This window comes from Fistularia commersonii, chromosome 33 (genome assembly GCF_037954325.1).
Source record: "Fistularia commersonii isolate RoL2024-O1a breed Wild chromosome 33, RoL_Fcom_v1.0, whole genome shotgun sequence".
In the NCBI taxonomy this organism is placed as follows: Eukaryota; Metazoa; Chordata; class Actinopteri; order Syngnathiformes; family Fistulariidae; genus Fistularia; species Fistularia commersonii.
Genome location: NC_141316.1, coordinates 7,332,001 through 7,348,682, shown reverse-complemented (window position 1 = coordinate 7,348,682; position 16,682 = coordinate 7,332,001). Strand labels below are relative to the sequence as shown.

The 16,682-nt window shown below is 51.2% G+C and overlaps 1 protein-coding gene across 1 annotated transcript in view; it reads left to right on the top strand.

Annotated features, from left to right (window-relative positions):
* The window catches only part of trrap (transformation/transcription domain-associated protein), a 78,673-nt gene extending 62,890 nt beyond the window's left edge, over positions 1–15,783 (top strand). Inside the window, exons 55-63 of the mRNA XM_086140246.1 lie at positions 2,866–2,956; positions 3,432–3,637; positions 4,484–4,745; positions 9,709–9,934; positions 10,095–10,312; positions 10,910–11,094; positions 11,689–11,892; positions 13,303–13,497; positions 14,746–15,783. Coding sequence (XP_085996372.1) covers positions 2,866–2,956; positions 3,432–3,637; positions 4,484–4,745; positions 9,709–9,934; positions 10,095–10,312; positions 10,910–11,094; positions 11,689–11,892; positions 13,303–13,497; positions 14,746–15,030 — 1,872 coding nt within the window. The 3' untranslated portion in view covers positions 15,031–15,783. The remainder of the gene's footprint in view (positions 1–2,865; positions 2,957–3,431; positions 3,638–4,483; positions 4,746–9,708; positions 9,935–10,094; positions 10,313–10,909; positions 11,095–11,688; positions 11,893–13,302; positions 13,498–14,745) is intronic.
* Positions 15,784–16,682: the final 899 nt, after the last annotated feature.

Genomic DNA, 16,682 nt, shown 5'->3' with positions numbered 1-16,682 from the left:
TCATCCAAGTAGTTTGACCACTTAACCATCACACCTTCAAACCGCCGCAGATCAACACAGCCGGTGCTCGAACGAACGGCAAATTGCATTCACCCCCCCTTTTGTCCCTCGTGCTGTTACCTCTAAAGAAGAGGTGCTGCCGGTCAGTGCAGCCAAACAGCAGCAATATTGCTGTCCCTCTTTGTTTTTATATTACTGTCATTTCATGAGGGGCAACAGTGACTTCTGTCGATTCGATACAGTTGCACTTTTGGAAGAGGTGGAATTTTTTACATTTATTGTGTGCGTGTGTGTAATATTTATATATACATATATATGTGTGTGTGTGTGTATGTATGTATATGTGTACATATATATACATGTCCATACATATATGTACATATTTGAGCACATATACAATATAGTATATATATACACGTGTATATATAACTATATATGTGTGTGTGTGTGTGTGTGTATATATATATATATATATATATATATATATATATATACACAGTAATTTCTGGACTATTGAGCGCACCTCAATATAAGCCGCACCGGCTAGCCGGCTTAGCTTCCTCCTGTGCACTAAAACCGTCAAAGTCGTCTTCTTCGGTGTTGAACAGACGCAGAATTTCTCTGTCATTTCATTGGTCCGATCTGACGAGGATAAATGTTTTAGCGGCGTGAAGCTCGTTAGCGTCCCCCACCCAAAAAAGTCCATATATTAGCCGCATCGTTGTTTACGTTAAAAAAGTCGCGGCTTATAGTCCGGAAATTATGATATATATATATATATATATATATATATATATATAGATATAAACTAATAAAATATTACATACATACATATGTACCTGTGTGTATGTATACATGTACATATGTGTGTGTGTATTATTTTGTTATTTTTTCTAGATTTAATGGACCCCCCTCTAATGACCTGGACGGGGTGTCAGAGTAATGTGGCTCTCGTCAGAAAAATGTGTTTGCTCCCCGGCGTCGTCCTCCACCACCTTTTGTCGATCCTCCCTGAGCCCCGTTTTGTCAAGGGGGTGGGACTGTATCTCTTTCTGCCTCGCAGGCACAGCGAGAGTTTAGAAGGTATCAGGTAACCTCATAATCTTAGTCTATGAAATGGCGCTCGGAGACCTCAAAAGAACCTTGCGGTTTAGTCCGATATCCCGGGCGTTTAAAACAGGACTCTCTGATCTCGCTTATATCAAACCTCACGGCAGCAAGTTTTACCGAATCAAGCAACCGTCAAACTAGTCCTCACATTAAAAAAATTAAAGGGTGGTGGGGAGAAAACACCGCTTTTATACTTAGATTAAATTCATATATCCAAAGTATTACTTCCTACAAGTGCTCAAAACAGATAAGCAGCGGCATCAGCTTGTTTTTAGCTCAGTTCCAGGTATGAGGGGCGGTTTTGGTGGGGGGGGGGAGGCAGATATCTAACCCTGCCTCTGTAGAATTTTCAGGAGCTTTGTCACAGCTCGCGTTCCACCTCCAGGCAGTCGCTTTGTGCAGTCACAGTGATAGCCAAATGTCACACACAAATATATCAGTGTCGAGTTGAGTATACGTCTCTCACTCAAAGGGTGATTCCTTTACACTTTGTGCGTGCGATTTGTCACAGTGGATGCCCTCCTATGTATTACAATGTCATTTGATGACAAGGGTGGAATTGGTATTGAAGCCGCAGTAACGGCTTTGCCCCTTGCGTCTGCACAAAGCTTCTCCCGCGCTACTCCGACTCGATTTGTGGGGTCGCGCCAACCTTTTCTCCGACAAACGCCGTTTATTTGTGTCGACGCAGGCTTGTAAAAAAGAGAAATCCCGTTGACCCGCTCGTTCGCGGAGACGTCTTAACATCTCTTCTTGTGCGATCTGATGTATAGCGCCGGAAGGCGGGTGTGCTTCTAATTATCAAGGGCTGTTTGTAGCTTGTATTTTCCGGCTGGATATTGGCCCTCCGCTCTGAACGTGCTCGTATATTAAAGCAGATGGGGTCGCGGCGGGGACCACACGTGGTTCGCGCGTGAAAGCAGCCCTTCCTCATCCTAACGGTCAAACAACATAGAAACAGAATTCATTGTAAATGTTTTCTGAGGACGTCAAAGTAAAAATTCATGTTTCATTTGACGCCTAATGATAATGACAATGCCAATCTCCAGAAGGAAAAAGTGCCGATTTCACGGAAGAGCTTTGAATTTGCACAGTTTATATATTGATTGGTAAAGTTTTCCGATACGTATTTGCCGAAGGCTGTATATCTGGTGATCTACTAAAAATGGCTGACTGGTGCGCCATTATCAGGACGTAGAAGCACAATATCCACACCTGGAGTCGAAAGCTACGGGCTGCACGTTTAGATAATCCCACCGACGGTGACCTGAAACCAAAAATAGTCATCACACAGCCGGAGTGTCACCGTTGCATTACTTATCTACAGGATCAAGCTTCACGAAGTTCGAGGCGATAACTTCTTTCTTTTCCAAATTAACCCCCCCTTCCCCCACCAGTGTTGTCCACGACTTTCCCTGAATGTCCTGAGGGCAATTTCATCATCAGTCACATTGAGTTTTGTATTTCAGCCGTGATTTCTCTCCCCAGCTCCCCTCACACACAGCTTCAAACACCGCCGCTGTTCCAGCAGAGGTCCCCGGCTCTATCAGTATGATCGCTGTCTGACACATTCACTCACTCACTGTCTCTCTCCCGCTTTCTTTCTCTCTCTCTCTCTCCTGAGCTTTATCTCCTCCCTCTCCATTGCTGTCTGACTTCCCTCTCTCTCTCTCTCTCTCTCTCTTCCTCCCTCCTTTGCAGTCCCGGGGCGGGAAGTCTTTGAAATGTAATCTTTGACCCTCTTTTATCTGCTAGGTGGGACGAGTGTACCCCCAGGCAGTCTACTTCCCCATTCGCACCCTTTACCTGACGCTGAAGATCGAGCAGCGTGAGCGCTACAAAAGCGGTGAGTAAACAGGGCCGCCCGTGGCGCGCCGTCCCCCGGACCACACTCGTAACGATAAGTGCTCCATTTTGTTGCACCCATGCGGAGTCATATTTCTTTAATTAGTACTTTGTGTAGTCATAAACCCCTTGAAATACACCGTCGTCTTTTATTTATTTTTTCTTTATATGGAGTCCCCGACAAGAGTAATGCAAAATGTAGCCGGAACAGAAAATATGAGCGAGAGTTGAAGAAAAGATACAATACCGGAGTAGCCAAACGCTTTCTATCAAATGATATATCAAAAAATAAATCACTCCCGAATAAATGATAGAAAATGTGGTCTTCGATAACTTAGAATAGCTTGTTGTTCCGTTCCTTTTTTACCTTCATTTCCTCTCCTGATAACCATCAACCCTGTATTTCCATGCAGCGCCATCTTTTGCCACGTCCTCTGCACCGCTCATTCTCCTCCCGTCCACCTTCTCTCCCCCAGATGCTTCGGGGCAGCAGCAGCCCACCTCCGTGGGGGCCCAGTCGCACTCGGGGGCCCCCGACCCGGGGCCCATCCGGGCCACCGCTCCGATGTGGCGCTGCAGCCGGATCATGCACATGCAGCGGGAACTGCACCCCACCCTGCTCTCCTCCCTGGAGGGCATCGTGGACCAGATGGTGTGGTTCAGGGAGAACTGGCACGAAGAGGTGAGGAGACGGAAAGCGCCGCACCGCGCGTGTTTTTTTGCCGCGGATCAGATAGTGAGAAAATAACACAGCTGGCGGCGTGTATTATCGTGCACCTCTGCGAACGTGCGACCACGTTCCGCGCGTGTGTGAGTCTGTCAAGCCTCTGCTCGCCCTCTGGTGCGCCAACACATCTTATTATTCTAAATATTGTCATCCCGACCGGGCCAGTAGATGACCGCTGCGTTCCATTTTCATACGGCCCTCAGTGGATTGGAGACAGACTTGCCAGCAAACACACACACGTATATTATTCACTCCTCAAAACCAAGAAGACGCCAATTGTGTGGATGCAGGCCCGCCGTCAGCAAGCAGACTAAACTTAGCGCCGCTGCTTATAGATGCTAGACAGCATGGGTGCATGGTAACTGGTCTGCACGGGGAGGGGAGGGGAGGGCTGCGAGGAAGAGGCGGCGGCGGCGGCGGAGAGGGAGACAGGTGATGGATGGATGCAGCGAGCGTGTAGGACAGGGTGAGGGATTTAGAGTCGGAAATTTGTTGATGCGCGCGCGCGCCTATCTGTGTGATTATCTGATGCTTTGGGGCACTCAGCGGCAGCTGCAGGCGCCGCCTTGTTCCATTGGGCAAGCGGGGGCGCCGGAGCAGGGGCACGCAGTCATCAACCTCCACCCCCCCCACCCCCCTTGCTCCGCTCCCTGTGACATCGCTGCACATTTTCTCAAAAAAACAAAACAATAACTCAGCAGTCCTAAAAATCATCAAGTGTCGGAAGAAGTAACGGGTTCGGATGTTTTATTGCGGCGAGATGAACGTGATAGCGCTGATTAACTTTCCTTGTGTCTCTAGGTCTTAAGGCAGCTCCAGCAGGGCCTGGCGAAATGCTACTCGGTCGCTTTTGAGAAAAGCGGCGCGGTGTCCGACGCCAAGATCACGCCGCACACGCTCAACTTTGTCAAGAAGCTGGTCAGCACCTTCGGCGTGGGCCTGGAGAACGTCTCCAACGTCTCCACGATGTTCTCCAGCGCCGCCTCCGAGTCGCTGGCCCGCCGCGCCCAGGCCACGGCCCAGGACCCCGTTTTCCAGAAGATGAAGGGGCAGTTCACGACAGGTCGGTGGACTTTAAAAAAAATACCCGGAGCGGCACGGAGACACTCATGTTGTTGTGTCTGCGTGTTTGTAAGGGTTTTTCGTGCGCGCCAGCGTTTCGCTGACAGCGCGTAAATCAACTCCAGAGTTTACGGCATAAACAATCATTGACCCGCAGCTGCCAATTTGGGGCAGACAGGGAGCCGTCGTCGCGCCACGTCTGCAATTGTGAAACGATATAACGGCTTTGACCTGCACTACACATACGGCTAGCGGCCTGGACCGCGGCTTTCTACGTGAGATGTCGACAGATTCACGGCGATCCTGTGAAAAATCTCGAGGGAAGGCCATGTTTGTTGCTCAGTGCTGACATACTTATTTCAAAATGTTTTGCATTATTAGATCGAGGGATTGACGTTCGGAAATTCTGCTCTATTTCGTGTGAGCGGCAGAAATGGTGTCTTTGGCGGCGAAGAACTTCAGGAAAGATAATCCGGGGTGTTTCCAGTCATCGACTAATGGAGATAAACAATTCATTAATGACCGAAACGACGCCGATCATTATTTCTGTTGTAACCGAGGAGTCCTACTGAAAGTCCTTATCAGCCCCGACTCAGTAAGAGCCCGTGCATAATAACAGGATTACACAGGGCTGCATGGACACTTGTGATGCTCGCAGCCACACTTCCGGGAAAAGCCGCACCGTTTGCCCGGCCGCAGCTGCGGCGCCGGTTTCGTCTCGCAATCTCTCATTTAATCCGAAATGAAATTACGGGCTCTCCGTCAGATGAGCTTATTTCAGGGAGGGGGCCGAGGCCGGTGGCCGATCACAAATGACGCGGCCGCATCACAACACATGCGTCCCCTCCCTTTCCCTTCCCTCCCCCCACATTGATTATGATCGTGCTCCGGCCGACTTTGCTTCTAATCCAAACTGTTGCCGCGGCGGAGAAGAAACAACATCGCGGCGGATTAATGAAACCTAATGAGTGGATTCTCAAGAGAAAGCCTCATCTTTCAGCGGTTTTTACATCCGATCTTTGCACGGGAAATGCGACTATTGGCACTCTTTATGTGTAACTTTCAAATCGAAAACTTATTATTAAAGTTTGGAATGAAACATCTCAACTTGGAAGCGTCGGTACAAATCGTGCCGCATTAAGACACAATCGAATGATCTTTCCCTGTAAGTTGTGTTTACTGGCAACCGGCTGATAGACTGATTGCAGTTAAAGTGTATCAACTTCAGTATTTGAGTATCGCAAATACTAACAAGCGCAAAAATAGAACTGGCGTGTCTCGCAGATGCGATATTTGCATTGGAATATGGCGTCATGCTAATTCAACGTCGCTGACCCGTCGACGTTTTGAATTATAGATGTTCGGAGCTCATATCCTCGACTCGACGCGCATTTTGATCCGAATCCTCACAAACGCTCGTCGCGGCCCTATTTCCTCCATCTCGTCTCCGGTCGGCTCTCTTCAGGAGCGGCACGCCGACGCGACATCAAAGATCGGGGATCGGAAAAGAGATGTCGCTCTGATCCGTCGTTATTTTCGAATCAAAACCCGCTTCCGCCGAACCTTTCCCGTGATTCTGCGTGCCGACGCGCGGCAGCCGCGAAGCCCGCAATCCTCGCCGGCTGCGGAATCCAGCCGAACAGGTGCGGCTCGGGCTTCTCCTCCGAGACGTTTTTTCCAAAAACAATCCTCCCCCTGTTTGGAGGCCACGTGTCTGCGCTCCTGCGTTACATAAGGAGTTGAAGCGCAGTTCACAGGACCCGGTTAAAACCAGGAGCGTCTGCCGCTCGACACTCTGCCGGCGAACTAACTTCTCGCCGACTCCCTTTCCCCGCCGCAGACCCGCTGCACAGACATGCTCGGCCGAGTGCCCGACCCGCCCCCTTCAATCCTACCGTTCTTTTCCCCTCCGCTGGTGCCGAGTGGCCCCGGGATAGAGGAGGACAACGGGAGTGAATGAAAAAGCTGTTGGGGAGAAAATGATCACCTTACTCAAAGAGAAAGCAGCAGCACCGAGGGCGGGCCGGTGCCCACGGGCCTAGAAAATTGCTGAGGAGATGAGATGGAATTCGGGATTCTGGCGAAATAGAAAGCAATCTGAACGGGAGGCCGAGACGCAACATAAAGCCGGGGGTCGGCGGCGACGACGCGCGAGACGTGCCGAATGAAAAACACAAACAAGCGCGAGCGCGCGCGCATACGCGTGCCCGCGCGCCGGTGATGATGGATTCGAGCAGATGTCGCGCCGCCAGCTGTGCTCACGCAGCCAGGCGTCACCAGGGCTTCTGCCTCACAGGATGCCTGTCGACCATCTCTACCCAGCTGTCCCCACGGCAACGTGGGAGCGGTGCCGACGGAGACCGAAACCACACAAGCCCTCCGGAGCGGAACAAACAGGGTTTACAGAGCTGCTGAGCAGCCAGGCTCCCGTTCCCTGCGCCGCGTTAGGGGCTCACTTGCTTTCACAGGGTTTGTGGGCTGGAAAATATGGGTTTATGCGTGCACATATAACGTTTGGCAGCAGGGAGGCATTCAAATCCAATTATGGCAAACGCTATTTGCATGAGTTACTGTTTTAGCCACGGATGCGTTCCGGAGACTTTTGTCAGGAAAGCCTTTTCAGAGAGAGAGAGAAGTTTTTCTGCCTGTTTTATTCCAAAGCACTGCATTTAATTCTACAAGCTCTCCGCGTAACCTGATGTGTCTGGCCGCTCCGATTACTTAACCCCCCCCCCCCCGAAGATCAATTACACTCTTATTCCTCTGTAGTAACTTGGAAATGAGAAGCTTTACCACTCGAAGCCCGAAACCTCCTCTGCACTGTCAGGATGACCTCTGAAATGCATCTTATCAGACACAGTGAAGTGAAGTACACTCCATCCAACTAACAAAACAACCACACACGCACACACACACACACACACATCACAATTGCAGCGTGTCAGGAGCAGGTCAGTACGCAGGGGAAGGATTTCTTGCACAAAGGTGGCCCGCATCCCGATCTTGGCTCCATAATTTGGGGGGTGGCGGGGCGGTGGGGTCAGCCAGGTCAGCCGGGGCAGAGCATCGGAGCGCCCGCGCACACACACACACACACACACATACACATATACACTTACACTGTGGGGTCAGAGAGCAGCCCGGCTGCTTCCACAGAACAATCTGCCTTTGAGCCTCCAGCTTATCCTGGCGGCTGAGGGAGCAGCGGTCAAAGGTGGATTCAGTGAAAGTCCCCTCCGGTCTCCCTGGGTAACCCCCCCCCCCCACACACACACACACACACACACACACACACACCATCAACCCCCTCCTCCGTCCTCCAAACAGGTGAAAGGTTTATTTTTTGTAAAGATGGAATTATGTTACTAAATGGCTGTGGAGGAGTGGAGCGTGTCCCTTTCTATTTGTTAAGCATTACACACATTTAGGTAATTGAATTGTTGTCGGGTTTCGCTATTTCTCAGGACTGTTTCCATTTGACTCGGCGGGCGAGTCGCAGGGGCAGGCGGAGAGCAAAATATGGCCACTATGAAAAGAACATTGGCTATTTTAAAGGGCTTATTTTGGGCATTAGGAGGCCTATCCGGGAGAGACGGAGCGGGTCTAAAATGGCAAGGCCTTGCAGTTTCGTGGATTCATTATAACAGGCGGCACAACGGGGGTTTGCTGAAATGGGAGACATAGGTGTGCGTGTTATGTGTGTGTGCGCTCAAGTTGCGGAGAAGTCCTTAGGGCTTTTCCCAAAATGAATTAACCTGCCCGGCTTACCCTTCCCGTGTTGTCACCGCAGTAAGAATGTGCAGACTGAGCTCTGCTTTGAAACAGGAATTTGATACATCCAAGATTCCTCCTCATCACATTCCCGGCATCCACGGGGAGCCGCCTACTCAGGAAACTCCCTCGAGCAACGCGCTGTTGCGTGTTTCCTCTTGGCCAGCGGTGCGACTCATAGTAATGGGCCCGCCGCAGGTGTGTGTCGGTCGGCCTCCCCTGCGCCGCCGCCGCCGTTTGGAACGGAGGTGTTTTTAAGGCCATATTCCTGGTTAAGTAGAGGTAAAGCAAATACCCAGATCTCACTTCAATTAATCTTGTGGCTCGAAGCATTGCAAGTCGACTTTCTTAGTCTCGCTCCGAGTAACCTCTCTTGTGCGGGCGTGCGCGCGTGTGTCTGTCTGTGTGTGTGTGTGTGTGTGTGTGTGTATGTGTGTGTGCGTGCGCACGAGCGCGAGCACAACCTGCCTGGGTTTTAACCCCTTAAAATGTTTTGTGTTTGGCAAGGACATGAAAAACATGTTTGTATTTTTAGCACCAGAGCATATAACTGCAGGGGAGGTTAAAGCTCTCACACACACACACACACACACACACACACACGCATGCACACAAGGGAAACAGCCCACCCTTGTTACAGCCTTGTATTGTGGCAGCTTAGAGCAGCCCCACTGTAACAGTTGGGGGTGGGGGGTCTTTGCTGAAGGACACTGAGGATAGTCCAGAAGGGAGGCCAAGCTGCTCTCACTCCAACAACCTGCTTCTTTTGGGCAACCGGAGCAAATCCAGACGCTAATCTTCGGTCTTCTGGTTCGGGAACGGATCAATGTGAATCGGCCGCATTATTTTCTGTAATAACCCACATCCTGCCTGTGAAATTGGTATGTTTTTGTTATTTTTTTGCGACTAAACGTGTCATTTGTTTACTAGTATTCCCTTGAAAGCGTTGTTGAGAAAGGCACTGAACCCCGAGCTGCTCCCCTGGCAGCGGTGGACGGCAGCCACCGTTGCAGAGAACCAAGTTCCCCACAGGGATAATAAATGATAAATTATTGTTCTTATTATTATGAAAAAAATCAAAAATATTCTTGGAGTGGGAAAAAAATGACCTCCCTGGATCTAAAACTATGCAAATGTATCTTTTTATTGACATTTGTACTTAGTGGGTTTGAATTCATCTTGTTGTCACCTAGACTTCGACTTCAGCGTCCCCGGATCCATGAAGCTCCACAACCTGATCTCCAAGCTCAAGAAGTGGATCAAGATCCTGGAGGCCAAAACCAAGCAGCTGCCCAAGTTCTTCCTCATCGAGGAGAAATGCCGCTTCCTCAGCAACTTCTCAGCGCAGACGGCCGAGGTGGAGATCCCCGGGGAGTTCCTCATGCCCAAACCCACGCACTATTACATCAAGATCGCCAGGTACCGACGCCTCCTTTCTCCCGAGGTCAGAGGTCACCCGTTTTGTGACCTCGAAGACGATTATACATCTAAAACTCCACATCAACGCTCTAAGAAAAGCCCACAATTCCACCGTCCGGCGTGTTTGATCCGAGCTTGTTCCCCCCGCGCTCGTCTCCAGGTTCATGCCCCGCGTGGAAATCGTCCAGAAGCACAACACGGCGGCGCGGCGCCTCTACATCCGCGGCCACAACGGCAAGATCTACCCGTACCTGGTGATGAACGACGCCTGCCTGACCGAGTCGCGCCGCGAGGAGCGAGTCCTGCAGCTGCTGAGGCTCCTCAACCCGTGCCTGGAGAAGAGGAAGGAGACCACCAAGAGGCACCTGTTTTTCACCGGTGAGTCGGCGGCAGAGACGGATGAGGGCGACCCGAGCGCCGGCCGCAGACGTTTCGGTCAAGAAAATCAGATTCATTTATTTGTTTTCTCGGCCGGCGTCCGTGTCCTCGGAGTTCCCAAGCCGCCGTGCTCTGAAAACACTCGGCGGCGATTCCTTCATTTTTCCACGTCAGCCCGTCTCAATGTCGCGCGCCGCACGCGATTTCCTTTCCCTCCCGAGCACCTCTTCGTCCCCCCCCGTGGTTTCGCCTCCGCCCAGATGTTTGCCCGCTCTCCATTTGTGCCTTTGATTGGTTTGTTTAAGGGGAAATGCGGCCGGGGAATTCAGCGGTCCCTTCCTGCTCGTTTCCTCCCGCCTGCAACAGCCGCTATTGATTTTATTCGGGTCGCCGCTGTATGTAAATGTTTAGGTTTGCCTCCGGCCGCGGCCCCCGCGCCGCGTCCGAGCCGCCGGCCGATGACGGATGGCATAAATTAAGAGCGAGCGTCTCCCGGCCGCGGGGTATTTTGGTCGGAGGTTTGCGTCGCGGTAAAACCGGGCCTGAGCGGAGTTGAATGTTTACATTGTGTTTCGCCTTCTCCTCGCCCCCCCCCAGTGCCCCGTGTGGTGGCGGTGTCGCCCCAAATGCGTCTGGTGGAGGACAACCCCTCCTCGCTGTCGCTGGTGGAGATCTACAAGCAGCGCTGCGCCAAGAAGGGCATCGAGCACGACAACCCCATCTCCAGATACTACGACCGCCTGGCCACCGTGCAGGCCAGAGGCACGCAGGCCAGCCACCAGGTACCCAGACGCCCCGACATCCGCAACCCTTCATACCAACAATATGGGATTTGATCGGAATTTATCAGAAATTATGACTCTGAATATCTCTGTTGAAAATCCTCCCTGCGTGATCCATCCTTGTAACCATCTCGCCGCTACTTGATAATTTTCCCCTTCATTATAAGATCGTTTCTAGAATATTTTCGGGTCGTCTTGGCGTTCATCTGTCGTGTCCTGGCTCGTTCCGAGCGACGATTTGACGATTTTTATTCAGAGGAAAGAGTTTTTCGCCCGAGACATTTCCCTTTTGACACCACAACTTTTTAAGGAGAGAAACTGAACGGCACATTACTAATTTTTTAGTAAATTTAACCCTCTCAGGCTCAAATTAATGTGTAGTTGCAGGAAAAATCTGATATTTGGCTGTCGCAAATCTGCAACATCTGCCTGGAGAAGGTTAAAACAAATCAATTTGTCCAACTGGTCTCTGAAGCCATCAGTTTTAGATATAATGCAAATCTTGGTTTATTTAAATGCTTTGATTTAGCAGCGGGATTTAGCCGCTATCGCCCGCTCGCTGTCCTCCTTTAAGACCCGTCTCCCCTCCGTCAGGTTCTGCGGGACATCCTGAAGGAGGTGCAGGGCAACATGGTGCCCCGCAGCATGCTGAAGGAGTGGGCCCTCCACACCTTCCCCAACGCCACCGACTACTGGACCTTCCGCAAGATGTTCACCATCCAGCTGGCGCTCATCGGCCTGGCCGAGTTCATGCTGCACCTGAACCGGCTCAACCCGGAGATGCTGCAGATCGCGCAGGTGGGCGTCTCCTTCCAAACCCGCGCGCACGCTTATAGATGCATTAAGAAACCCCCCGGCTCCGTATCGGCCCGTATGAATTACCATTTCTCCCTTTGACATTCACGCCGGGCCTATCAGTCATCCCCGACGCTGCCGACGCGGGGAGCGTTTCGACGCCGCATCATATCCGCTCCCTCCGCTCGCCGACCGCCGAGAGATGTTTCAATTTGAAGAGGCCGCGTCCGCGCGCGCGCGCGCGCGCACACCTGCCTCGCAGTCGGCACGCGTCCCGTCTGGAGCCCCGGGTCCGCGGACGGCTTCCTCAAAGTCATTATTAAAGATGATTGTGTCGGCCGGTCAGCCCTCCCCTCTGATCCTAATCGGCCTTTGCTGACAGGCGTTCCTCCGGGCAGCTAAGCGCCAGCATTAAGCCCCCGCTCTGCCTGTTCCATTCCGTGGATCCCATTAGACACAGGAGGATTACGGAGCAGAGAATGTGTGCGCGCAAACACACACACACACACACACAAACAGAGGGAGTGCAAGGACAGGACATCGCAGCCCCACCCTGCGCAAATAGAGACCTTGTGCTCCTGGAGGCTGGCCCTCCCTGCCGCCTGTGCTTCATCCCATAATACGTCAGGCCTTAATCTAGTTATTGACTTGATTCTTTCAACGCCCGTCTCCATAACTACGGCGTCCCCGGAGGATCTGTTTAATTTCCGCCTGTAATGATTTCCGTGTCTCCTCTCGTATCTCTTACATTTACGCCGAACGTCCGGCACAGACCAGGAGCGGCGCGCCGCTTTATCGAGTTTGCCCTCGCCGGGCTCAGCATGCGGGGCGCCGCCCCCGCAACCCGCCGTCCCATGCCTGTCCGAGTCTCCCGAGGATCGCCGGTGTCCCGGCCCGCCGCCCGAGGAAAAAAAAAAACCACAGGGGGAAAGAGGGGGAGGGGAGGCAAGAGGAGAAGGAGCATAAACTGGAATGAAATGCTCTGCTATAAAGCTGTCAGAGCCACTCACCTTTTCATATAAGGGAGCTTATCTTTCCCAGAATGGCTGCTCGTGTAGCAGGCCGCGCGCACATAAATGCCGGCTCAAAGATGAAAACGCGGCTGTATATATTTAAGTCAGCGGGGGGATGTGCAGCGGCGGGGGGAGCGGGAGCGAGCGGAGGATTATAGATGCTCCGTCGCTGATAGTTTGACATGTCGGTGTGTCCGGGGCTCGCCAATCAATAACAGCAGACATTTTGTCCGCCTCCGCGGCGCAGTCACTTCCTCTTTTTCGGAGGAGAGAAATGTTTAAAAACGGCTCATTTGTCTTTTAATTTTAGACGCTCCGCTCTCGGCGCCTCGCTCGAAATGCCCTTTGTCTGTAGCTTGGCGCCGAGCCCGATCTCAAACGTTCGCACTGCCGTCCGCAGGACACGGGGAAGCTCAACGTCTCCTACTTCCGCTTCGACATCAACGACGCCACGGGCGACCTGGACGCCAACCGGCCCGTCCCGTTCCGCCTGACCCCCAACATCTCGGAGTTCCTGACCACCATCGGCGTCTCCGGCCCGCTCACCGCCTCCATGATCGCCGTGGCGCGATGCTTCGCTCAGCCCAACTTCAAGGTAGCCGCCTCTCCGCCCGCCGCAGGGCACGCCGCCATCGCCGCGCGTCTTTTCGATGCATCTCGATGCCCCGATGTCCTCCGGGCTCTCTTTTTTTTTTTAACGGCAACTTTGTCATGGACTGGCCGGTCTTCTGTTGGGTTTTCTTTTAGCTGTTAGCCGAGGCTAACATTAGCTCGGCGCGCCATCGGCTAATGTGGTTCGTCTTATTAGTTGTTATACCGAAGTATTTTAATTTCGCAAGACAAGTTCTACAAACAGCACGGGTCGTGTGCAGTTGAGTCTTCCCTGGAATTTCATAAAAATCAAAGTGCTTCCAGAAATCCAACTGTGGATTTTTTTTTATTGCGTTCAGCCGCCGCTGCTTCATTCCTTCGACATGTCGCATGTTTTTTTTTTCTGTTTCATCCCTCACTGTGCTCGCGCTAGTGTCCTTCACCGTTTGAATTTTAAAACGTAAATCGTCCACGCGGAAAGACGACCATCAAATTTAAAAATCAATTATGTGACGTAACGGCATCGATTCCCAATCATCCGATCAATCATAGATCATTTTCCGCACCCCTAGTCATCGCCGGTTACATGACCATGTTTTTCCACGAATAAAACCCGATTCTAAAAATGAGTAGAAATAGCACGGCACAGTAACGGAGCAGGAGGCCCGGCGTTTGTTTCGGTGGAAGAAAACCACGGTTTCCAGCAGCCGCTCTCGTGATCGTCCCCGAAAACACAGCGTCAAAACAGCTCAGCGCCGCCCCGAAAAAAAACCACGTAAACACTGGAGATCGGGAACATTGTGCGCCGGCGGCGGCCGGACCGCTGGCGTGGCCCTCGGTGCGGTTTGGACGCCTCCGCGTTTCGGTGCTTCGTCACCATAATGAGCTGCTAACAGCGCCGAGGGAGATTCCCCGGCGGAGGATTGGCCCGAAATTGGAGTTAACGGCTTCGTTTGACGCGAGCGCCCGACATCACATGGACGTTGTATAAACCTGAGGTTTTTTAATGTTTCGTGCTTCTGGTTCAGCCGCGAGCGCGACGAAGCGTCTCCCGACGACCGCCAAACCCCGGTTATAGAAACGGTATTTTCGGACGCGTAATTACGAGCTGGCGATAAACCCCCGCCGCTTATCAAATTTGCTCGGAATCTCACGAGAAGCTGTAATGTGGCGAGCGGCCGCTGACGGGAGATGCAGACGGCGAGATAAATAATAAACCCGCCACTCCGACGCCGTCCCCGTCTCCCGACAGGTGGACGGCATCCTGAAGGCGGTGCTGCGGGACGAGATCATCGCCTGGCACAAGAAGACGCAGGAGGACACGTCCATGCCGCTGTCGCCGGCCGGGCAGCCGGAAAACATGGACTCCCAGCAGCTGGTGTCGTTGGTCCAGAAGGCGGTCACGGCCATCATGACCCGCCTCCACAACCTGGCCCAGTTCGAGGGAGGGGAAAGCAAGGTCAACACGCTGGTGGCCGCCGCCAACAGCCTGGACAACCTGTGCCGCATGGACCCGGCCTGGCACCCCTGGCTCTGAGCGCCTTTTACTTTTACTCTCCACGTCCCACCAGACCCATCAAGTTGAAACGAAGGCCCGGCGCTGTTACCCGGACGAGAGCGCCGGCCCACCCGACCTTTTTTTTTTTTTTTTTTTTTTTTTTTATTTTTTATTTTTATTTTAAAGGAAAATACAATTTCTCTCTGAATTGATATTTATTTTTATAACCGAATGACAAGGATATTGTACAGAGACCATGTGTACAGGCATCATCAATTACGCAGAAAAAGTAAAACATGCTTTTTTTTTTTTTTTAATTTAAAAAAAAAACAACACAAATCTGTTGAGTAGCTTGGTATGCATTATTTTATGCTCACACTTTTTTCCATTTCTTTTTATTGTTTATTTTCCCAGAAAGTAAGCTTTTGTCTCATGAAAATAGTGCTATTTAATCCAAACAAACAGTGTAGCTTATTTTCAATTACTGCTCAATGACGTTTTTTTTTTTTGTTTGTTTTTTGTTTTTGTTTTTTTTTTTTTTGGTCCCCCGAATAATAAAACGAAACTTCTCAAAAGCCATTTTACTTTGCAGCCGTCTCATGGTGAGACTTGGAAAGAATGTGTGAAAGCATCAGGTTGAAACGGACACTTTAACGGCCGCCTTTGTGAGTCACTCCTACGCCGGGCGCGTTTGTATATTTCTATCTTTTCTTAAAGGTTCCCAAACACTGTCGCTAGCCTTGTAAATAAGCATTTTATTCAAATAAAATGCTTTTTTTTAAAAAAAAAAAAGTATGTATTTAAAACCGACTCATTCTTTCCACTGAATGTATGGGATCATTTTCTGAATCCATTATGTTTTCCTGTGATTTTTTTTTTTTTTATTTAAATCATTTGCAAAACAACAATAAGAACCCCCCCCCCCCCCCCCCCCCCCCTCCCGTTCACCGGCAACCTCCTTCTGAGTTTCCCGCCTTCCCGTCAGCGTCATAATCACCCCGGAGGACACACTCCTGGAGATTATTGCAGCCGTAAGTCACCGTGTGAAATGACTCCAGACAAAAGCCCTCTGTGACACCGGGAAGTCATCGCCGTCGTCCTCGACGCTCCGTTCGGGAGACGTTTACGGCGAGGTGTTTTTGAGCGTGGCGGCGAAGCTCTGCCTCGCGGAGATACAATAACCTTGCAGTCGCTTCCTCCTCCTCCTCCTCCTCCTCCCCACGGTTGGAAAGTCCTGCAGAGGTGTGTGTAGGAGGCCCTCTCCTCCCCCGCCGCTTGATTAATGCATGCCAGTAGATCTCCCAGTGAGCCGGCCTCGCTTGACTTATACACACTGTCAGCCGCTCGGCCTGCGCCCATAAACAAAGGTTATATCTCTGTTCGCCTTTGTGGATCACGCACACACACACACACTCATACACACAGGCTGCTTTCACATGTTTGCAGTGTCCAAACTCTTCCCCTCTTTGCGATGCACACACACACACACACACATCTCATTCACACAACTCCATTTTCTCGGGTGTGTATAAATCCACGCCGAAGAGCCTTTTAATCTTCTATGATTGTTTGAAGACCTCGTCGCGCCCAGAAGTTCCTCGGACGCTTTTATTTTTGCATCATCTGACCTGTTTTTTTTTTTTCTTCTTTCTTTCTTTTAATGTGTGAACATCTGCGCTTCTCAATAGGCC